Below are 24,579 nucleotides of genomic sequence, written 5' to 3' on the forward strand. Positions count from 1 at the left end.
GAGAGATTGGCAGAGAAGCTTCAAAACACTCATTAGAATTTTTATTTATTATCTGAAATTCCTTTGAAATAGCTGACCATTGCCTTTAAGAACATTTTGAATGTCCAGAGAGATAAAAGGATTTTATGCACAAATTCCCTGGCAGGAGCTACGGTATGTGGTCTATGTTTCAGGCTAATAATAAGGGCTTCCCGTGGGTCAGCGTGTCATACCCGTGGGGTGTCTGGTGAGACGGAGGGTTATCTTACATGTCAGCTAGCTCACCCTGTGAACAATTTTCAGCAGGCAAGATAATGGGACTGAATTCCGAAATGAGGGTTGAAATCTACTGGAAATTGTGACATGTGAGAACAATAACTTTTTAAAAATAACTATAGTCACCTTTTGACATCATTAAGCATATTTGATAATAACTTTTAATGGGGTATATTTTAAGTGGATAGGTTGGGTAGTGTATAAAGTGAATCATATATAATTTTATGTTTAAATAGATAAATAGAAAATTACAAATTCTGTCACACACACACGGGATTTTTATTAATAGAAAGCTGCTGAGAAAAAAGGGAAATATTTTTTCTCTTCTCTATTATGGTTCCTGAAATAACATCCCCTAATACTACTAAGCTGTCAACTTCTTAATTGCTGTTTTCAGATTTGAATATAAAATCACTTCTACCCAAAGACAGGTGCGATATATAGAAATCTTTAAAATTGTTTCCCAGACTATGTTTCCAGGATAGTATTTTCATAAACCATTATTCACAAGTGCCTTTTTTAAAGACACACATTCTTTAAAAGATTTTTAATTCACTCTTTCTTTGTATTTCCCTGCAAAGTCAATTTGCCAAACCTGAACATCCACTTAATTTTGAGAAAAAGTTTATGTATGTATGTATGTATGTATGTGTGTGATGAACCTCAAGAAAATGTTTATTTTTAAATGTAAACGTGAATTGCGGGCCATGAATCGATGAAGACAGCTTACTTTTACACTGTCATTGCATATAAATTAGAATTTTAGAAGAGGTATGGATTGTGAGTATAATGAAGCATGTTGTCGTGGGGTGTAATTAGAAAGCATTTCCCACCATCTTAAGCACACTGGGGTGACCCCTCTGGCACGCACTCGTATCGGAGGTGGGCTTTGTGCACGGTGGGTTCTTCTCCACCTGTGTGGACATGCGTTTCTTTTCCTGGAGCCCCTAGTCTTGCAAGCATCACGAGTGAGTGATTTAGGAAGCCTTTGGTCAGCCAGCAGAGGCCACTCTGTGCTTGCTACTAAACTGGCTAGCAAAATGAAACTCTCTATAATCACCGTTGGCCCTCTTTCCGAGCTGGTTAATTTTTAATTTCTTACTCCAAAAAATAAATTATGTCCTGGGACAGGATGACTAAAAGGTGTTGCCATATTTGACTCTTAATCATATAGATTATTCTTTCCTATAAATGCATTTAGATCGTTATTCGTGTACACCGGAAATGAGAGTGTATGCACTCATTAGAATTATTATTATTCTAATAGGCCAATCATTCTAAATTCTTCACTCTTCGTGCTGACTTATTTTAACCGGGGAAAAAACTCAAAGAGGTGAAGGAACTGCATTGTGTAGTTTTAGATTAAAAGCACAATTGCCACTGTTGTTATATATACATACACGTGTCCGTACATATTTCTAAACCTTCATCCGTGTGGCATAGTTTGCATTGTGGCAGTTCTTTGAGAGACACACGTGCGCTGCTGTCACGTGGAAATGGACTGAGATCGCCTCCGGTTACCTGGAGCCTCTTCATTCCCAGCTTCCTGCGGCCGCCCAGCGGGCAGCATCTCCCTCGGCCTCGTGGGACTCCTGCCGCGAAGGCTAATCCCCCACTGAAAGGGAAGCCTGGGCTCTGCTTTATTCCTTCGGATTTCTCCTGGCTCTTTGTAAAACCCTTCTGGTGGAAGGTGTAATCTCACAGTTACACTGACACCTGCTTTTGAAGGGAAAGGGCCCAGGCTCTCTGATTCCCACGGTCCTCCTCATAGTCTCATTACGGAGATGTTGACGCCTCCCTGGCACAGCTTTTCAGCGTTTTGCAGCCGTCCCTGTGAGGACCGGTCGTGGAGACGTTGGTCACGCGTGTCAGTCTGTCCGTAGCGCGTGCTGACAGCCCTGTGGGAGCCCCCGAGCTCTCATGCTGGACATCATCGCCCAGAGGCGGCCCTAGTGACAACTAAGGACCAGAGCGACTTTGGATGCGCAGTTCAAGGCTGGCGTTTTCCAAAAGCACGATGTAGTCCCCCTTGTCCACAGGGGCTGTGCTCCCAGACCCCAGGTACCAGCCCTGTACACGCTGCACGCACACGCCTGTGATAACCTCTCAGGTACGGATTAGGCAGGGGAGAGACGGACAGCAACTAGTAATAATATCGAACAACACACCAATACGCTGCAGTGACAGTGCTCTGTCCCCCTGTATCTTGTGCGACAATCCAATGTCGAGTGACGCGATGAAGGGGGGTGGGATGACAGAGACATCGTGACGTAGCTCAGGCTGCTGTAAGGGTGACGTGACCACAAGCTCTTAGGTCCCCTATCGGCCCATGTGACAAGGGATGAGTCATGTCCACCCTGGGCGGGTGGGCCCCAGATTTCCTCACGCTACTCAGAACAGCACCCCAGATCTGATCACACTGCTCAGATCCGGGTGCGATTTAAAACTAATGCAATGGTTTATTTCTGGAATTCCCCCGTAATGTTTTGGGGCTACAGTTGGCCGTGGGTAACTAAAAACTGCAGGAAGCGAAATGGTGGGTAAGGGAGGGGCGACTGTGTTCCAGGATCGGGCCAGCACCTCCTGTGGCCAGTCTCCCAACACAGCAGACATTTGTTTGGTGCATTGTCTCTGTGCGGAGTGCCCTGTGGGGGAGGGGTAACAGGACGACTTGGGTTCCCGTCTAGCTGTGTGCAGTCTTCGCGACCTGGGGCCTGTGCCCTGCCTGCGGTGACTGGTCGTTTCTGCATCTCTCCTGGAGAAACCTTTTCGCTTGAGCCGCCTTGCCTGAGAAACACCTTATAGGTAGGTAAGAGCTATAAAGAATATCAGTGTCCTGCCCTGGCCGGTTTGGCTCAGCGGTTAGAGCGTCGGCCTGCAGTCCAGAGAGACCCGGGTTCGGTTCCCGCTAAGGACACGTACCTCAGTTGCAAGTTTGTCCCCGGCCCTGGTTGGGTCCTGCAGGTGGCAGCCACTCGATGTGTCCCTTTCACGTCAATGCTTCTCTCTCTCTCTTCCTCTCTCTCCCTCCCACTCTATCTGAACAAAAAATGGAAAAATGTCCTCAAGTGAGGATAAAAGAAAAAAAGAATATCAGTGTCCTTGTTATTAGTGACAATAATATTTCTAATGATATTAATTCTCAATGGTCATATGGTCATTATCACACTTTTTGTTGTTGGTTCATTTATGCTTACATCCCTCCAAGGAGGATTAAAAATATAATGGAACGATTTGAAACCCTTAACCTTGACGTGCGGGTAAAAAATCATCAGATTCACCCCATGTGTTATATCCACTTCAGTGTAATTAGATAACTCGAAGGCTATGAATACAGGGTGCCGCATAGATCCTGAGAAGAGGGTTTTTCTCCTCAAAGTCTGACCAGTGTGAGCTCTGCTGATAAGAGCACACTGTTGGTCAATATTGGTATATTAAAAAAATATGAGCGATGGTGGAAACTTTGTATGCCTTTCTGTAATGGTATTAGATTTTATCAAGTTCCAAATGTTGAGGCATTTCCTTAGTTGGAAAACCAACTTATAGTGAATAAATGAAGAAGTTTTGTATGACAGTTCTTGAAATTTCAGGAAAATTCAGTTGTCCTTAGAAATGGATTGTGTTGCTTCCTGGGTATTCCTTCCGGGAGGACAGTGTCTGGTGCGGAAAGTCCTGTTGGTGAAGGACACGCCGTGCACCTGCTCGTTCTGACACTATCAGAGGGTTCTCCCTGATGCACTGTATAAGCCCACGTTTTACTTTAATAGAAATCCAGACAAATGAAGCTAAAATATGAATTAGCACATACATTATTTACTATCATGTTTATTCTTAAACAAACACCTTGGAAGGAGAGGGGTTTCTTACCTTGAACCTTTACTATAACATCAAGAAGACTAGTCCAATGCAACAGTGTAACTAAAATGACTCATATAACCATAAGAAGACTAATCCAATGCAACAGTGTAACTAAAATGACTCAAATAACCATAAGAAGACCAGTCCAATGCAACAGTGTAACTAAAATGACTCATATAACCATAAGAAGACTAATCCAATGCAACAGTGTAACTAAAATGACTCATATAACCATAAGAAGACTAGTCCAATGCAACAGTGTAACTAAAATGACTCAAATAACCATAAGAAGACCAGTCCAATGCAACAGTGTAACTAAAATGACCCATATAACTGTAAAGCACGTGTTAAACAGTCAAGTAGAACAGTCTTAGACACACAGTAGGTGACTAGTGAGTATTTGTGGAAATGGGTCAGGAGGCACCGCTTTGGATTTGGAAAGAGGACCCTAAGGAGTGGAGAGAACTGCTCTGGAAAGTGCGGGTCAGGAGAGAGTGGTGAATGCCTCTCTCCTCAGTTCCCATCTTCCTTCCGGCGTGGAGCCCTGGAAGGTTCTGGAATGAGAACGCTGATGTGTGAAAAGCAGTGATTTAGCCAGTGGAGTTTGGCAAGTTGGTTAAGATGGATCGGAGCAGGGAGAGAAATCGCGTCTAACTCCCTTCTCCGAGGTGATTCTTGTCTCGTTGGTCCCCTCAAATCAGACAGCTACTTTGTTTCCCTTGAATCTTATAAATGACACCCCTTTATGCTGCCTGCTTGGTAATATTTTTGCATTTGCCTTAAAAGCAATTCTAAAGTAATTTTTACTTCTTTTGCACGTTGCTTTAAAAGTAATTCTGTTATTTTCTTGAACGTTTTCCTTCCCCATATAGATTGTGCCTTTTGTGAATTGTGACTCTTCTGTAATGTTATAGGTGAGAATAGATGACGTGAAATATTTTATTCATTCTCCCAACTCTCCTGTAACACCTTTTATACTGACTTTTAAAACTCGGGTGCCCTTACTTGAAGTACTTTTGGAAAATCTTTTTTTTTCTGTGTATATTTCATGCCTTCATTTGAGCAGCTATTAACTACAACCAATTACTGCAAAATGTTGGCAGTATTTTCTTAGGCTTGTTTTCTAACAGAGATAAATGCACAGAGGAGCAACTACAAGTGTCCTTCCATCTCTGCTGTCCCCTGACTGCCTGGCCCTGGGTTTCAAGTCCTATTTTTAAGCCTGTTTTTGTTGAGTTGTTTTCCTTAATATCTGTCGCACGCCTTTGACTGACACCTTTGTCGAAGGCACCAGGGGGCCTTCATGGCAGAGCCCGCTGAACTTGAAAGGCTTGTTTCTTTCCTCAAAGATATTGAGTCAAATTAATAATGGTCCCTGCAGAAGCCAGAGACTTCTGGGTCTTGACAAACTGGCAGGCGACTCGGGCCTTGTCTCCCTCCAGCCTGGAGGCCGGGCAGGGTTGATTGACCAGTCCTCACACTACTGAAGGGCTCTCTCCTGATTGGCAGCCTGCCACCCTAAGTGTTTGTCACTGTGGACACTGGAGCAGAAGAAAACGTAATTGGCAATGAGAGCCAAGTTGAAAGAAAATGGCTGTGCCCGAGAGGCAGAAGGAGGGATGGTGTCTGCCTGCGTGTACGGAGACGCAGTGCTGAGTGGACGGGAGGAATCGTCGGCGTTGAGAGTACGAGTAGAAAGTCATCCGCGTGGAACAAGCTCTGGACGAACCCAGAAGACGTCTGTGTTTCAGAGAACTTGACCTGATTCGGGAAGTAACTGGCTCAACGCTGTACCTGGAGAATGGGTTGGGAGGCGGTGGGAAGTAGACATGAGATAGACAGACAGCTGTTTATCTGTCAAGGAAAATCCTGAAATTGGTCTTAATAAACTAGTAATTGAAAGAATAAGACATTGCCTTTAATGTAGCTGATAAAATTGGGAAAATAGATATTTTGTCTTCGATATCGTCTAGCTGAAGGTCCCACATATTGGTGCTTACGGGCTTTATGAATGTTGATGTTACTTATACAACTGCTATGAAATTTTCATCTGGCACTACTACATTCCTGTTTTTTGAGGTGGATAACTTGATCATAAGTCACACTAGCAGAAACTAAGACCCCGTGGTCTTTTAGCATTATAGTTTATTGCACCATCCAAAAAGGCCAGGAGTTGACCTGAATGTTATTTTATCTAGAGACTACCCATTCCTTTTTATCTTTGAGTGTATTTTATCTTATTTAATCATTTGTGTGATATAGGTAATGAAAAGAAATATACCCACTGGATTTAGCATTGTAGTCACTATTGAGGTAGTAATATTTAACAAATGAGTCATAAGAATTCAGGGCACACTATGTGATGTCTAAGATTATCATCAGTAAATATTGGCTAATTACATAAATGATTGTGGAGAGACTCTCTCTCACGAACCTATCTAATCTTGTGGAATAAAAGCTACGTTTTCTAACAAATAAACTTCACCATGTAAATATTTTATTGGATATTTAAAGAGATCTGATTTTTATAATTTGTGATTTCTTTCTCTCTAAGACATTTCTGGAATAACTACAAGGCATAGTTTGGGGAGAATAAAATAATTACCATACTTGATTGTTTACTAGAAATGAACGCTTTGATCTGATGTTTAAAATTGCTTCGTTGTCTTTTTGTGAAGATTATTATTGTACGCTGAATTGTAAATGTTTAGAAAGAATACTGTAAGAATGTTTCTTGACATTTTCCCATACTGTGAAATGTCTCCTAATGAGCAATCACACGAAGTACATGTTTTCAAATTTAAAACTCACAGGAACGGTGTAGTGCTACTTTCCACAGGCTGGATTCTCTAATAAGGTCATACTGCCAGAATTTCAGTAAGAGCATCTAGTCACTGAGGTAGCAAAAGGTTCCCACTATAAGAACATTTTACTCCTGAGGCCGACAGTAACCCTGAGAAGCATGGAGCTCAGTGCTGCTTAATCCCATTTTTTTAAAAAAAGAGTCTAAATTACACCTGTTTGTATATCTTTAAAAGCAAAACAAGAATATTTGCCTCTTTTTTTTTTTTTTTAAAGGGCCATGTACTAGGTAAATCATGCAAAGTCATTTAAATATCCACATTTGCAACTGTAAATCTTTTGTGAGTTATTTGCAGCAGTTGAATTGAGCTTATGCTTTATATAGATGTCTGATTTCTGAGAAATACATACTGTGATTATTTTTGACTAGGTTGAAAGCTTACGTTTGTATTGTGGTACAAATTAGTTATAAATTCTGTTTTATCGTATTCAGTTGCATTGTTTTCTTCAGGCAATTTATCACATGGGTATATGTGAAATTTCTTCATTTATTAAATTTCAGATTATGTATTTTTAAGCCAGAGCAAGCCTTTAAACATTTTTTCCCCCCATAAGTATAGCTTCGGGTAAACAAGCAATTTTTAGCCCTGAAAATAGCTTCTGCTTCTGTCAACACGTGTTTATTCTTTCTCTGAGATAAAAAGTTCAGTTTTCTGATATTTGTACCAAGATAAAGTCAGTAAACAAGATTAATATAGTGTGGAAAAGGTTGTCAGCAGCCCTGCAAAGGAAGTAAGTTGCCTGTACGGAGAACACACTGTAAACTGAACAAAAGTGTCGGTCCACCATGAGGTGATGTGATCATGAACCTCTAACAAAGCATGACATGGGCCCCGTCGGCTTTTCTCGCGGCCGCAGTGGAGAAAATGAAGTCCCGCATCCCAGGGATGCTCACCGCAAGAGTGTGACCACCTCATTCCGAGCCGCGTGCAGGATGGAGCCCTGGAGCGGAGCCATGCTGACCTGGGTGCTCAGACCTGAGCCTCTTCAGGCCTCGTCCCTGCACAGTCGCGGTGTTTGCATTTCTTGGCATTTCCGACTGGAGGCTGCCACCCTTGTCACCCAAGTGACGCAAGACGAAATAAACGTTTGCAAGCGTTAGTTTTGTTTTTGTTTTTTTCCCTTGGCATCCTTCTGACTTCGCGTGCCTTTTATTGATTCTATCCTCCAAAGGGCACTTCTGTAGTTACAGAGGGATTTTATTTTTATTACGACACAATGTAGCAAGGCCTTTGGTTGTGAGTGTGCGTCTTGTTGATTGTCATGGTGCATCCATTCTTGCACGGCGTTGCTCATACCCTCTGAAAGCCTTCTGCAAGATAGAGTGCGACTTTTTTTTTTTTAATGGGAGGTAGGTTTCATTATGAACATATTTTTGAACCTATAATTTTTTGTAACTTTTATTTATTATTTTTATCTCCAATTTTTATTAATTTATTTTTGTTACAGATGTTTCTCCTTTTTCCCCCCAGACCCGCACCCCACCACCCCCTAGCATTATTGTCTATGTCCATTGGTTATGCATATATGCATATAAGTTCTTTGGTTCATTTATTTAAAATATAGAAATAAAACACTGTTCTTCTAGGTGAAGCTACATTTTGCTGTATGTAAATAAACAGATAATTTCTAACTTTATGGGGAAACTATAGATAGGAAGTGTTGTCATTTTCTTAAGTTTTTGTCTATATTTAAATGTGTGCGTGACAATGCATATTGTTTATATTTAGGAGTGAATTACAAAGACATTATTCTTGGAAATAGCCTTTGCCCCATGAAATTCTGTTTAGATTTTGAGATTTCATGTTATATTCTCCACTTTAGAGCGGATGTCCTCAAATGGACAGGCCTCTGTTCATCACCGTGACTTTTTGTTTGAATTCTCCTTTCAGGGGACCACTCCAGGCCCCGTGAGTAACAAGCGGATGGTCCACTTTTCCCCGGATTCTCATCACCACGAGTGAGTGTGCACTGGCTCTGTGTGACCTTGTCGGGGCTGTTCTTTGTCTTTGGGAACATCGGTGGCTATTGCTCGTAACGGCGGTTTCATTTGTGTCTGTCTTAAGAAAGAGTAAACATCACGTCCCAACAACAGTTGTGCAAGAACCATTTCAGTGAGTCCTATGGCAGAAATGTAATAATGGTTTTAAAATACAGTCCTTATATTTGTGATAGAATTTGATATCCACATGTTATCTTAAAACATGTCGGTTTCATTGCATTAAGTAGCATCAAGCTCTTCTCTGTCCTTCTGCCCTTCCTCCGACTCTTTCTAAATTACTAACGTGAAGAATAAGTGACTTGTTCTCATTATTGCTCTGTTCTCTGCTCCTGTCCAGACTGAGAGGGACCGTAATGTATTTCCATTTAGCAACAAAAGGAAGAGACTAATTTACTACGTAATTCCAAACATTAAGTAATTGAGCTTTGACTTTGATGAGTTATTGGGTAGATTTCTAGGTGTTAATTCTATTTCTAAATACATCTTTGTTGGAAGAGCCTAAATACATTATATACTTTGGCTCAGTACCGTATGTCTCCTCTGAAGTTGGTTGAACTTGAGAAAAGCCATAAAGTATGGAAAGACGTGAATTAATTATTGAATGCATTTTTTTTTTCTGGCAGGAAATCCTATATAGGATCCATTAGATCCTATTTTTTAAATCCATTCCTTAACAAATAGAAAACAAAAGTTATAGTTCAGATATAGCTTATTTTATATAGATTAAGGTAAGGTAAGTATAATTTATATAATATAAAATGTTATTTATATAGATATTCACTTTAATAGCTTATTTCCTTCATTTTTATTCTTCTGTAAGACCTCCTCTCTATTGGCCCTTCAACAGAAGGGGAAACAGTAAGCAGAGTGGAGCATTTATTATCTCAGAATGACAGCTGCAAGACGAGTATATTCTCTCCTCACTCTGTGCTGATATGAAACAAAAGCTCCAGCAAGGGGATCTAGTTGTTTTTCAAGCCCCCGTTGCGTCTGGAAGCAGCGGTAAGAGGTCTGCGGGCAGACAGATGCTATCTCTGGTCACTGTGACCTCTTGCCCACGGTGGCTGGGAGACAGGACGTGGTGACTGAGGGAAAGAAGACAGCTCGTCGTGACTGTAAACAGGACACTGGATCACTGCTCCTCCAAGGAGCTGCTCCGCCCCCAACTGTATTCTAACCTCCCCCCACACCAGTCTCCCTAGTGGACCCCAGTGAAGTACGATTCTCAGGGGGTGGACCTCAGACGGTACGGTTTTCAGTTTCCTAGGTGACCCCAGTGTGCTTGCTTACACGCCCTCCACCTTGGGACTGAAATGGACTCATTTTAGGACCTCGCATCCTACAAGCTACCAGTGCGGTTTCTTCTGTGGGGTGCCGACCCCACCTCTTCCGCGTCCTGCTCCGTGGCTTTCCTCAAAGCTCTGTTATCTTTTCTGTTAGGTCCCCAGGGCATCCTTCGGTCTCTGTTCTCTCTGTTTCAGGACATAGTACTCACCCTGCTCGGGTTTAGTTCTGACCCTGTGGTTTTCCTGCTTAAAATCCGGCACTGCCTCTTGCCCGTGGGGAAACCTCCTTCGCATGTCATTCAGCGCTGTCCACAGGGGGGCCCCACTTACCTTTCCGCTTAGCCGTGCTCTCTCCGTCCTCACACCTGGGGTCTAGCTGTCCGGTCGGCCTCTGTTCCCTGGACGTGCCCCCGGGTCCCCTCCAACCCATCCGTCCAGCTCCCACTTGTTATCAAGACCCATGTTACCAGGTGCAGGTCGCGGAGTAGCCGTGAGGGAGCTCAGCCGTCAGAGGACTACTCTCACGACATCCCTTCCTTTCCATTTACCAGTTTGTGCGAACAAGGTTTGTGAGCGCTGAAACCAATAAAAGTAACAGTATGACTAGAACTGATGCTGCAGGTGGTATTCATCAATGGACACATGAAGTAATTTGGGGAGAAGGTTATAAATGATGCTGTTCTAATAAAAGTTTATTTTTTATGTTTAGTATTATCAAAATATGGTTTGTTTTGTTTTTATCCTCACATGAGGACACTTTGCCATTTTTGTTCAGATGGAGAGGGAGGGTGAGAGAGGAAGAGAGAGAGAAACATCGACGTGAAAGGGACACATCAAGTGACTGCCTCCCATACAACCCAACTAGGGCCGGGGATGAATCACAACCGAGGTACGTGCCCTTGACCAGAATCGAACCTGCGACTCATTGGTCCATGGCCGACGCTCTAACCACTTAGCCAAATGGGCCAGGGCACAGAGTATGTTATTGATGCAGGTTTAATTTATTGAATACTAATGATAACTGTTTCAGATTTTTAAATAACTGATTGTTATCAACTGATGGTTTTTATCAGCATTGACTGGTAAACTTTTGCAGGTAATTCTTTAACTCTACTTTTACCGTCTTAGAAACTTAAGGAAATTATATACGTGTATGTATAGACAGATGTATATGCACATTTTGGTTGCAGAGTAGTGTGATGGAGTTACTAATAAAAGGCTTTGGCATATAAGTATTTTACGTTAGGATAAACTGTGAGGCAGTCCATTAGAAATTCAAGGAGAAAAAACACATGTAAAATTTTCAGCTTTTAAAGAAGTGCTTGTCTTTTTAAAAAATATGTAATCACAGTGATATTTGGATTTCACTATATGTATTTAAAAGGGTGGTGTATGATTATATTTTAAAATCAATATATATAAGTGATAGAAAATGAATCCTTTGCAAATATTTAATCTTCTGGTGAAAAATTTTAGATGTCTACCTGAAAGTATGTGAGGACAACATTTTTCATAAATGTTTCAGATACACAAAAATGTACTAAGAAATGGTTGAACGCCCATGTTGTATAGAAAAAAGTAAGGAAACGTACAAACGATGGTTTGAGTACAGAGCAGCAGTTCAGTTTACCGACCAGAAGTCAGGAGTGACGGGCCAGTAACAGAATCTGCCCCAGACTCCTTCCAAGGAACCCTTGGCATTTTGCCCCAAATTTCCACCATCAGTTCTCTACACCTTCTATATTCTCCCTTTAGGCTTTTGTTTCTACTTCTGTATGGAGTTTATTATATTATTGTCTGGAATACAGTTATGACATACGTGCTCATCCCCCTCGACAGAGCGCAAATTTATTGTATTTCTGTCTGGAATACAGTTATCAGATGAATGCCCAATCCCCCTCGACGGAGCACGAATTTATCGTATTTCTGTCTGGAATATAGTTATCAGATAGATGCTCAATCCCCCTCGACGGAGCGCGAATTTATCATATTTCTGTCTGGAATATAGTTATCAGATACGTGCTCCATTCCCCTCGACGGAGCGCAAATTTATTGTATTTCTGGAATATAGTTAGTTATCAGATACCTGCTCCATCTCCCTCGACGGAGCGCGAAATTATTGTATTTCTGTCTGGAATATAGTTATCAGATGGATGCTCCGTCCCCCTTGACGGAGCGTGAATTTATTGTATTTCTGTCTGGAATATAGTTATCAGATGGATGCTCCGTCCCCCTCGACGGAGCGTGAGTTTATTGTATTTCTGTCTGGAATATAGTTATCAGATGGATGCTCCGTCCCCCTTGACGGAGCGTGAAATTATTGTATTTCTGTCTGGAATATAGTTATCAGATGGATGCTCCGTCCCCCTCGACGGAGCGTGAGTTTATTGTATTTCTGTCTGGAATACAGTTATCAGATACGTGCTCCGTCCCCCTCGACAGAGTGTGAATTTATTGTATTTCTGTCTGGAATATAGTTATCAGATATGGGCTCTGTCCCCCTCGACGGAGCGTGAGTTTATTGTATGTCTGTCTGGAATACAGTTATCAGATACGTGCTCCGTCCCCCTCGACAGAGTGTGAATTTATTGTATTTCTGTCTGGAATATAGTTATCAGATACGGGCTCCGTCCCCCTCGACAGAGTGTGAGTTTATTGTATTTCTGTCTGGAATATAGTTATCAGATATGGGCTCTGTCCCCCTCGACGGAGCGTGAGTTTATTGTATTTCTGTCTGGAATACAGTTATCAGATGGATGCTCCGTCCCCCTCGACGGAGCGTGAGTTTATTGTATTTCTGTCTGGAATACAGTTATCAGATACGGGCTCCATCCCCCTCGACAGAGTGCGAATTTATTGTATTTCTGTCTGGAATACAGTTATCAGATACGTGCTCCGTCCCCCTCGACGGAGCGCAAATTTGCCACCGTTGGAGACCGTCTTCATGTCTTTTACATTTCTTATAATACCCAGCACATGCCTCCCACGCAAACTGAAAGTGCTTTAACTTTATGTTGTGATAAATAAAATATGCTGGATCAATTCCTCCCCTGATTTACTGTGATTCCCTTGGGTAAGTCATTTAGCTTACATCTGTCTTTAATTTTTAATTATGGAATAAGGGTAATAATAGTTCTTTCTTATAGAGGACATTTTCACAAAATACTTAGGTAAAATGCAGAACGATTATTAAACTAGGTATAAACATTTCGAGATAATGATGATGACGATGCTTTATTTGGCTAGAACATTTTCTTTTTCAGAGTATTTTCATAAGCATCACTCTCGACAATGTTTTTACTGCTTCTCTGGAGCAGCCACGGCAATATCATCTTGTAGATAAACTGATTTTTCTAAAGTCACTGTATTCCACCAAAACCCAATTAAAGGAACAAATGTCTTCAGCATCCACTTCGTCTCTGGTAGCATGCTCCACCCATCGGGGAACCCTGCAAATATTACCCATGGGCAGATCTGGGGACATTGAGGGATAAAAGTTCACACCATACTGTGTTCGCTGTGTGCAGTGGGGGAAGACAGTATTTAAACAACTGTTACATGCCAGGTTCTTAGTCTTGCTTACGCCTCCCAGTATGCTAAGGGAGGTGGGATTAATTTTATTTCGTGAATGTCAAACCCTCCCCCCACACGCCCACGCTGCAGGTGTATCAGAGGAAGGACTGAACTCGAAAACCGCAGGTTGTGAGGATTAAGTGAGATGCTGTCTGTGTGACCGATGGAGTGGTACCCAGCACACAGCTAGCCTACTGGGTGGTGGTATAACGGGAACCAATGGGTTCGGGTATGTTCAGATGATGCTCCCAAATTCACATCAAGGCTTTGCGGAGCATAGCCAGACAGTACAACATTCTTTTTATTTTTAACTGTTTTTTAAGACTCCCTACAATCAAAAGGTCATAATTTGTTGTAATGATGCCATAATTAAGTTGCAGTAAATGATAGCATTTGTAGATTTTATCACCAGAATTGATTCATAAAATGAATCCAGTCCCCGCAGTTTATGTTAACATAATTAAATGGAAATTTAATTCTAACCAAGTTTGCTTATTAAATTGAAAATTACTGGGTTGTGAGCACTCTTACATTTCTGTCAAAATTGCTGTAAGTCTAGAATTACATGAACTATCCATTAAAATAAAGCATATTTAAGGCTCTGCGGCTGGCTGTGAATACATTTCCCAAAGCCCGTGCCGACTGATGCTGTGTGAGCTCATGTTTGTGGGGGGACCGCGCTAACCCTCCTCTCCTTCCTCCACAGACACTGGTTTAGCCCCGGGGCCAGGACAGAGCACGGCCAGGTAAGGAGCATTGCGACCCGGAGGACGTCCCTCAGTCGCCTTCAGATGGTTAACTGTCCCCTTACGGCCACCTTCCAGTCAGTCACCTCCATGGGAGACTCTGGAATTCATCTCTGTGTCCTTTGCAAAGTTACGGCACCAAACAGTACCTATATCTCAGTAATTAATCTGTACTAAATGTGAGACCATCCAGCAAGAGAATAGTTTTATCTTGGAAGTTTAGAAGGTGGCAATAGTTTCTTACTGGTTCATATTATATTTCTAAATGTGTGTGAGTTTTTTTTAATCTCGTATTACCGTACATGGCAGCCGGGTGATAAGTTGACTTAGCAAGAACTTGGACATTCACTTTAGTCACGTTTGCATGTAAAGTTTGCATAGAAAGTAGTTTACTTTCTTAGTCCCTGTGTTGGTTCTCTCTCTCTCCGCAGCATGCTAAGGTAACTTAGGGCTTACATTGTTGGTATGTTTTATAAAGCGTATATATGTTAGGCTTGGCACCCTTTTTTATTATTATTATTATTGATTAGACAAGTTATTTAAGTGGGTCAAAAATATAATATGTAGGAAATACATGGAAATGACAAACCCCAAATCCACAGAGGTCATTTCTCCTGCGGGGTCAGCCGGCAGCAGGAGCAGGCGAAGAGCTCGGACCCGGCACTGGTAACTGGAAACGTTATTTTATTGGCCGTGTTTTCTTTCCTGAGCTGGGCGGCATATACCATAGTTCTTCTTACTTATAAAGGGAAGGTGCCACGTACTTCATTGTAGACTACTGCATTAGCACACATGAGCCTGATGAGAGAAAAATATCTTTTGAATTCGGTTCTAATGATTTTTTTGTAAATTGGCTTTTTTTCGTGAGAGCAATTTGCGTCTTTAAGGCTATTTCTCACATAATAATAGAATAAGTACCACTGTTTCCAAAGATTTGGAAATTAGCTGAACTGTGTCTGCGATGTATTTATCTTATTATTCAGAATGTTTTCCACATGGCTCACGTCCCTCTGTGTATAATGCTTACACTGAGATTCTGCTTCCAATAATAAGTCGCATAGGACATATTTTACCCCAACATATACTTTTTTTTCCCCTTTATTGCTTTACAGAGAGAGGAAATGAGAGGGAGAGAGAGATAGAAACATGGATGAGAGAGAACATCGACTGGCAGCCTCCTGCATGCCCCCCACTGGGGATCGGGCCCACAACCTGGGCATGTGTCCTGACTGTGAATCGAACCAGCGACCTCTTGGTGCATGGGTCAATGCTCGACCACTGAGCCACAATGACCGGACTCAAAATATATTTATTTTGATTTTTATCCTCATCTGAGGACATTTTTGCATTTATCTTCAGATAGAGCAGAAGGGAGAGGGGGGGAAGAGATAGAAACATTGGTGTGAGAGAGACACATCAACTTGTTGCCACCCACACGACCCCAACCAGGGCAGGGGACAAATTGCAACCGAGGTACGTGCCCTTAGCGGGAACCGAACCAGAGACTCTAGTCCGTGGGCCGATGCTCTAACCACTGAGTCAGACTGGCCAGGGCTCAAAATATACTTTTTAAAGCTTATTGTCAACCTCAGAATTTGAGAAATACGAAAATATTTTCATAAATTTGTGTTTTAGATCACAGTATAATCGGGTTGCTTCTAGCCAACCTTTATTTCTGCAGTTAAATATTAACTCATAGCTATTAACCTATAGCTAAGAAAATTAACCAGTTTTTCTTTTAATTTTAAAAATCTTTTTGATCAATTTTTGAATCAGCCTTTTGCTCACACTTTGATACACTACTTAGATTTTTATCTTGCCTAGATAGGTTATTAATTAGTAAATACAGTTGATTCTAGTCATCTGCGGTCTCTTACGTTCTAGAAAGTCAAAGTGGACACTACAGTAGCAAATGCGGGAACATTGTTCCTAGGGAAAATGCAAAGTTCACTTCCTGAAAACCCCTGGTCACAACATTGTCATTAGCTGATCAGGCTGTAAGCTTGTTTGATGTGGGTTTCTGTTCAAGGCACCTTATTTATTACATATCATCGATACATTAACACTGAACTCCGGGCCCTCAGCCTCATAACTTATGCCGGATGAAGGCTTCTCTGTGAAGACCATCGCCAGTTTCTTGCCCTTAGAAAACACTACACAGCACTTCAGCACTACACTTGGGGGCATTTTGAGAGTGAAATCACCAACAAGAACACAAAAATGCAAAAAAAATGTAGCACTACATAAAAGACACATGTTCCCAGTCAGAGAGCTTAGAAAGGACAGGTATCCCCGTGTCATCCCTCAGCCGGGAGGGACCCCAGCATTTACCACTCCGCACACATCCGCACACGCCAACGTGCCGGAAGTCCTGAATTTATCACAAATGAATTTTAGCATCTAGACAGATTCTCAGATAGGAAATCTGCGAATGAGGGCCACCTGTACATGTCTGTGTGTACACAAATGCACATGTACACTGCTCACATTTTGAGGGATATTTTCTCAGTTCAACTTAGACCAGTGAGAACTAACTACAGCACAGTAAACTGATGGCTAAACCTTGGTGGACGTGATGGAAGACAAGACCATAAGTATAAAGTCCTCCAATGTCTTGTTGAATGAATAACTGTGAGCGTGTATGACCACCTCTTGTTTTGTCCCGTGTCAACCAGTAAACGTAAAGAAGTGATCCTAATGTTCACGCCCCTCATTTTGAAACCCCGCCCTTCACTGCTTTCTCTCATCTTAGGATTTTTACAAAAAGAGGTATCCGTAAAAACCACATTGCTTTTTCCCTAAGGTGACTAATCTGGGGCAGGAACGAGTAATGACAGTCTGGTGAGAGATGCTTAAGAAAAACCACAGAGGGCGCTATACACCCCATAAAGGCCACGGAGGAAAGAAGCATCTTTGTGAGTCAGAGATCATAGTTTAGATAGTGCTTAGTTCTCCTGAGGGTTGAGGACTGAGGTGCCGGTGCAGAGAGACTTGAAATTGTTCTGCGGACCCTGAGGGTCACCTGTGAAGTGGCTGCCAATCTAGGCACCCGAGCTTGAACACCCTCCGAAGAGCAGGGAGTGGAGAGAGGGGCCGTGGACTGAGGATTCTGCTCTTTGCTTCTTCCTCTTCTCTTCGGGTTCTGACACCTGTAATGCTCTTGTAAAAGCATCCTGAGAAATGCCCCCTTCTGTCCGAGTACGGGCCTTTTCCCTCAAGGAACATGTCCCTCCCCAGTTTAATCAGCATCTTCTAAAAGCGGGTCCCTTGTGTGAAACTCGGTTGTACTGGATGTTGCGTTTATGAATTTCAATGCAATTCTTACATGAGTCATTCTCAGTGTGTGCCTGCAGGCCACCAGTAAGGGACTTGTGTCCCGTTCGGCCCAAGCCCAGCAATCTGAAAGCTGGCAGGTAAGAAGCTCTCGCACCATAGGCAGAAATTCTCTCGGTCCGATGACGTTGTTGAGTCAGACTCTGAAAAGTGACCTCGCTTGTGACACTGATGGGCGTTCCAGGGACAGGACACAGTGACCAGTAAGGAGAAGGGAAGTCTCTCAAACCCGAACGCGCTGCACGCATGCGCATTAGCGGCGCTGGGGGCTCCTGTCCTCTGGTGCATGCGTGACCTGGTCCCCTCGCCCCATTTCATTCCGGGGCGCAGCAGAAGCGTGCCGAGGACCTTCCCAGGACGAATACACGCTTGTTTATTCTGGTCACACTCTGGACTGCTGTTCAGCTTTGCCCCTTAGAAGATGAAGGTTCCCGTATGAAGTTGTTAACTTCACGGCCCAACGATCTGAGTCTGTATTTTTTATCCAAGCTTGACTGTAAATGTGCAAAGTGACACCCAGACTGATAATTGTATTGATAAGGTGAGATAGTTTTGTGATGGCTTCCAAATATAGGTGCACTGTATTAAAAAATTCCAGTATGTATCCCCTTTTATATACACAGCCATCAAGACCATACAGTTGAGGCAGGACAGAAGTCCCCACATGAATCTAATAGAAGGAGCCCGAAGGTCCCCCATGTGGTGGCCCCTCTGAGAACCCGCCAGACCCCGGAGCCCCAGCCTAACATTTAGTTTGGTCATTATAGTCACATTTTTAAAAACCAGACTATACAATGCTTTTGTTATCTCAGAACATTGTATTGGGGATTTTGAGTTCTTTGTTTTAACTCTTTTAAAACACAAACCTCAGGTATAGTGTTAAATATCTGTCCTTTATCTTAAAATGAGAGACGTCAGCCAAGTACCACCATCGATTCGAGGTGGAGCAGAGACTTCATCGCGTCACCTCCGCTCCTGTGTCACAGATGCTGGTGTGTGTGTGCATATATATTTTAAAAGGCACTAGACTTAGAAATGCCAAAGTAACTTCTTTTTAATGTTCAGAAACGATTTTGTTTTCATGGTACGAAGTGTTTCTAAATGGAAACACTCTCAGATTAATGGACTTAAGAAAAATGGTCGCTATTTTCTGTAAGTAGTAATCATGAGATACGGCTTCAGCTCCGTATCAGATACTCGATCTCACTCCCCATTTTCTTATCTCATTTATTTATTCATTCGACAAATATTTACTGAGCAATAAAAAGAATCCAGACTTTGCTGAACTCGACTATGTAGGCAGATCCCAGGACCAAAGCGAAGGGCCAAGGGTGAGCAGCACGTAATCCACACCCCGAGCGAAAATGTGCAGTGTGGCCGGGGCACATAATTCAGAAGTAAGGAGGCGAGGCTGGGGGTCGAAGGGAGTGTAATAAATTGTGAGTTTAGGGGTGTAATGGAATCGTGAAGGGACACGAATGTCCACGATTGTGGGTTTACCTGAAGGGCGTGTTGGACTGAGATGTGATTTTAGACTTGCTGGCTGCCGTCGGAGGACGGAGTGGATGGGGCCAGGCTGGGGGCCGGGAGGCATGTGTGAGTGCTACAGTGAGAGATGGCGCTGTGGACCGGGACGGGGGCACAGGGCTGGGAGGTAGGTATTTAAGACAAAGTTAGTATATACTTATTTAGTGAGGACATTCCTGGAATAAGAAATGACCTGCCACATTCTTGGTGATCGAATTAAGGTCTGTTTTTACCTCAAAGATGACCAGATGTTGCTAATAATCGATTGTAAATGATGCCATGAAACAGTTCAAAGCGGTTATTTCATTAAAAGTCATGATGCCGGTCAGACGGTCCCCAGCGACCAACGGGCTGCGTCACGATGACCATAGCAATAGCACTTGAACCATTTTCTCTGCTCGCCTGCCGTTGTGGTCAGTGCTGAGCGTCTTTTGTGGTTTATCTTAGGGCACAGCAGCCTTACAGGTGGGCGTCATCGTTGTCTGCGTTTTACAGCCGGAGACTGGCCCGGGGCAGGGTGCGTTCTGGGCCTCGGCTACAGAGCTGGTGGGTCTGGCAGGAAACCCGGTGGCGTCTGTTCCGGGCACTGCCAGCGTGGGGCCCAGACCCGCCCCGCCCATCAGTTCTAAGATTCCTACTTCTGTGGCGGCTGACTCCCGCTCTGTGGACAACTTCTCATTAGCCTCGTCTGCGCATGATCGTTTTCCCCATCAATAAGCTACAGTTTGAGTGAACACACAGTGAAGAGGATTGGCTTTTTTGTTTCTCTTCACAGAAAGGGAGTGTGAAGGGTAGTGGATGGTAAGGAATTTTGAGATGGCCATCAAATATATACTTCTTGGAATGATCTATTTTAAAGCTTATCATTTCTTTGAAAGAGAATGTTTTCTGGGTATTTCCTTGGTAGGCCAATAAATGCAGAGAAAAGGATGCTGCGTCCCCCAGGTCCGCGGAGATCGACAGAGCCTCACCACGGGCCCCGCGGAGTGTGGCTGTGGAGGCCGTGGCCAGGGCTCTGTGGCTGTCCCAGGGCCGGGAGGGGACCCGAGGCTCAGGCCCCAGCTCTAGGCTGTCAGGGAGCCCAGAGGGCCAAGGCGTAGGGGCATTTTTGCAAGAGTCTCGGTACATCTTCAGCAAAAGCGATCGCCTCTGTCCCGTGAGAAATCGGTAGGGACACAAGCAATGCGAGTGAACCAGACACGTCTCTGCTGACGAAATAACATAATGAACCTGCTTTTTCTTTCCACCACTTTGTCTTAACATGCGGACAGCACCAGCTTCTGCGGGATAACCGACCTGAACGAGGACACAAGAAAAACTGCTCCGTGAAAACGGCCAGCAGGTAAGCGATCCCACGCCCCCTCTCGTTCCGACCACGAGTCACGTGCCTGCTCCCCGCCGACCGCCCACGGGGAGTCGCGCTCGGCGGGCCTTTGGCTCTAAGGGGCCAACGCAAAGTCCTTTCTGCGTCGTTTATAAGAATGTACTTTAGGATTGCTAGTCATCAATAGAAAGATGCCATGTTACGTGTATTTTTTTAAAGCTGATGAAAAACAAAGAATACATTTTTAGACGAAAAGACAATATCTGTCTCCCATAACTAATGAATTTTAGATCAGGATTTAGAATAATTATTTTATTTTTTAATTTTAAAGAGTAAAATTTTCCCCCCCAAATTTAAATGATACTTCGACCCCAAGAGAAAGCAACATACTTATTTATTGTTCTAATACAGAAATGAGTCTATAGAAAATACACTCTTTTTTAAAAATGCTTCTAGCGAGGTTCTTGCTTGTTTTCTTTTTTTTGTTTCTTAATTTTTTTATTTATTGATTTGAGAAAGAGAGAAAGATAGAAACACCGATGAGAAAGAACATCGACTGACCGCCTCCTGCGTGCCCCCCACTGGGGATCAGGCCCACAACCTGGGCATGTGCCCTGACCGGGAATTGAACTGGTGACCTCTTGGTGCACGGGACGATGCTCAACCACTGAGCCACACAGGCCAGGCCTCGTTTTCTATTACTGAGTCGTGTTCCGTTTTTACTATAATATGAAGAATTTGCCCCAGTTTACTGGCTTAGATGATACAGCTTCAAACTTGACACGCGTTGCCTCCGCAGACTCCGTGTTTGTGTAGACATGAGCGGCTGTGGTCACATTGAGCAGAACTGCTGCCCTGAGGTCGGGCTCACTCTCTCTCCAGCTGTCTGACCTCAGCAGCACCACCGCATCCCACGCACGGCCCCCCAGCGCGCGCTCGCCGTGTGCTAACACCCCGCATGGCCACCATGCCTTCCAGTACCCCGCTGTGCAAACGAACCCCAACTGAGAGCCCATCGGGTGCCTGCAGAAGCGAATGTAAATTCTGTCTTGCACACCAATGTTCAGATTTCAAACACAGAGGCTGACCGTCAGTGATTTTCAACATAAAACCAATCTCTTTACCCCTAAGAATGTCAAACCCTGAAATTATAACAAAACACCATTATAATTATGATCTGTATAAAACATATACAGATTGCAAATAACTATGGATGGAATGTGCATAGAAAAAAATGAGCAAGCAACAGATCACTGTTAGAATTACTCCGGCAGAATTGAATAAAAAAGCCTGTAATTAGAAATGAGAAATATGGTTGTTAAGGAGGCGATGGTGAAGCGGAGATACCGCTGAAGAAGGTAGATACGGATAATACAGGGAGCTGGAGAAAGGACAGGGTGGTCAGGACACACAGAGAAAGGTCTAAGACATGTTTAGTCAGAGTCCTTGACGGAGGGCCGGAAGGGCTGAGACAACATGACAGCTGAAGAGATTTGGCTAAACCTTCCCAGCTGCTGAAAGACGCGCACCCACGGATACATGTGCAGAACGCACAGGGAACACCACGTAGGCTGAAGACAGGCACACAGCAGCAAGAGAGGATCCTGAAAGAGTCCAGAGAGGAAGGACACACGTTCACAGCAGAGCTCACGGGCTGATTGTGGGACGTGTGGGGACTCTGATGGGCCTCAGTGACGAGTGCTCACGTCCTCACTCCAGCCCCCTGCAGACCTGCAGTTCCTTCTCATTCTCTGGGAGGGAGGGAGGGAGGGAGGGAGGGAGGGAGGGAGGGAGGGAGGGAGGGAGGGAGGGGGGGGAGGGGGGAGGCTTCCCTGACTGGAGGAGTTCTCTCGTTTGGCGGGGTATGACGGTTACGGTTCTCGGGTACCAGGGCCACTCTGAAACTGTTCAGTCCCAGTCACTGATGGACCTGGGCCTCCCCAGAAGAAAAGAAGACCTTTGGGAACAGCCTTTTCAAAAGAAAAATGATAGAATGGCTTGCCAATTCCAACAGAAGCAGAAATGTTAGAACAAGAAAGTAAAAAAAGCATGACAAATATTAACTCAGAGATACAGAAAGATATTAGCAATATGGAGGAAGAAACAGAATATATACTTAAGAACCAAGTACTCAGGAGGTTTTCAGTTCTTCTCAGCCGAGTTTTAGTTTTCATCATATAGTCTTACACATATTTTATCAGATTTACCTCTAATCATTTCATCAATCTCTTATTATTGTTATTCTTATTTATGAAAACATTGCCGAGAGAAATTAAACAAGACCTGCATGACTGAAAAGATATACCTTGTTTGTGGGTCACGAGACTCAACATTCTTAAGCTGTCAGTGCTCCCAAAATTTATCTGTAGGTTTAATACAGTCCAAACCGAAAATCCCGTCAGGCTATTTTATGGACACTGGCAAGCTAATTCTAAAATTCATATGGAAATGCAAAGGACTTAGAAGAGCCAAACTTAAAAACATAATAATAAAGTTGCCAGGCTAACACCACCTGACTTCGAGACTTATTGTAAAGCTACAGTAATCAAGAAAGTGTGGTATTGGCGCAGACAGAGACAAAGATCAAAGGAATAGAACGGAGTCAAGATCACACTCACACACACAGACAGCTGATTTGGGGGAATGTACAAAAGCAAGTCAGTGGAGAAAAAAAAGTGTTTTCAATAAATGGTGCTGGGGCAACTGGATATCCATATGCAAAGAAGTGAACTTGGATCCTGACATCATACCATATAGCAAATTGAACTCCAATGGATCACAGGGCTAAACACAAAACCTAAAAATATAAAACTTCTAGAAAACACAGGATAAAATCTTTGTGACCTTAGATTAGGCAAAGATTTTTGGATAGAACCCCAAAACACATGAAAGAACAAACTGATAAATTGGACTTAATGAAAATTGAAGACTTCAGCTCTTCCAAAGACACTGTTAAGAGAATGAAAGGACAAGTTGCAGATGGGAAGAAAATATTTGCAAATCATGTCTGACAGACTCGTGAAGAATATGTGAAGAACTCTAAAAACCCAATAATAGGAAATCAGCTCAATTAAAACTTAAACAAAAGTTTGAAAGGACCCCCGCTGGAGAAGATACATGGATGGCAAATATGCACATGAAATGATGTTAAACATCATTATTCGTTAGGAACATGCAAAGTAAAACCATAATAAGGTATCATTTACAAGGATGGCCAAAAAAGGCCAAAGGCTCCTGGCTGCTGTGGCTCAGCGGCTGAGCGTCGACCCTGCACCAAGAGGTTGCAGGTTCAATTCCCGGTCGGGGCACATGCCCAGGTTGTGGGCCTGATCCCGTGGAGGGAATGCAGAAGGCAGCCAGTCGATGTTCTCTCTCATCGATGTTTCTAGCTCTCTCTCCCTCTCCCTTCCGCTCTCTCTCAACTCAATAAAGAAAAAATAATTTTTTTTTTTTTTTAAATGCCAAAAGCTACAAAGTGTAGAGGAAACAGAACTGTTATGGGGAGGTTAAATAATACACACTCTCTGGAAAAATAGTTCGGAAGTTTCTTAACATATTAAACATAGAACCACTGTAAGGTCCAGGTGAATACTTAGAAGATTTGTGGCATGTATCCTAGTACCTTTTATTTGTAATAGTTTTATAAAGAAACCACCAGCCCACGTGTTCATCCACAAGTAAGTGCATAACCAAGCTGTGGTGCAATCATGCAGTGGAATACGACTCAGCGGTGAAAAGGGATGAAGGACCGATACACACTACACATTGATCTAAAATCAAGCCTATCAGTTGTTGAATGGGTGTGGGGTGAAG

At 43.1% G+C, this 24,579-nt stretch overlaps 1 protein-coding gene across 1 annotated transcript in view; it reads left to right on the plus strand.

The window, feature by feature from the left end:
• Positions 1–24,579, plus strand: part of GPATCH2 (G-patch domain containing 2) — a 113,961-nt gene that overhangs the window by 61,110 nt on the left and 28,272 nt on the right. The window contains exons 6-8 of the mRNA XM_036277731.1: positions 8,868–8,935; positions 14,543–14,582; positions 20,714–20,784. Coding sequence (XP_036133624.1) covers positions 8,868–8,935; positions 14,543–14,582; positions 20,714–20,784 — 179 coding nt within the window. The remainder of the gene's footprint in view (positions 1–8,867; positions 8,936–14,542; positions 14,583–20,713; positions 20,785–24,579) is intronic.

The sequence above is a fragment of the Molossus molossus genome, unplaced genomic scaffold (assembly GCF_014108415.1).
Source record: "Molossus molossus isolate mMolMol1 unplaced genomic scaffold, mMolMol1.p scaffold_m16_p_23, whole genome shotgun sequence".
Taxonomy (NCBI): domain Eukaryota; kingdom Metazoa; phylum Chordata; class Mammalia; order Chiroptera; family Molossidae; genus Molossus; species Molossus molossus.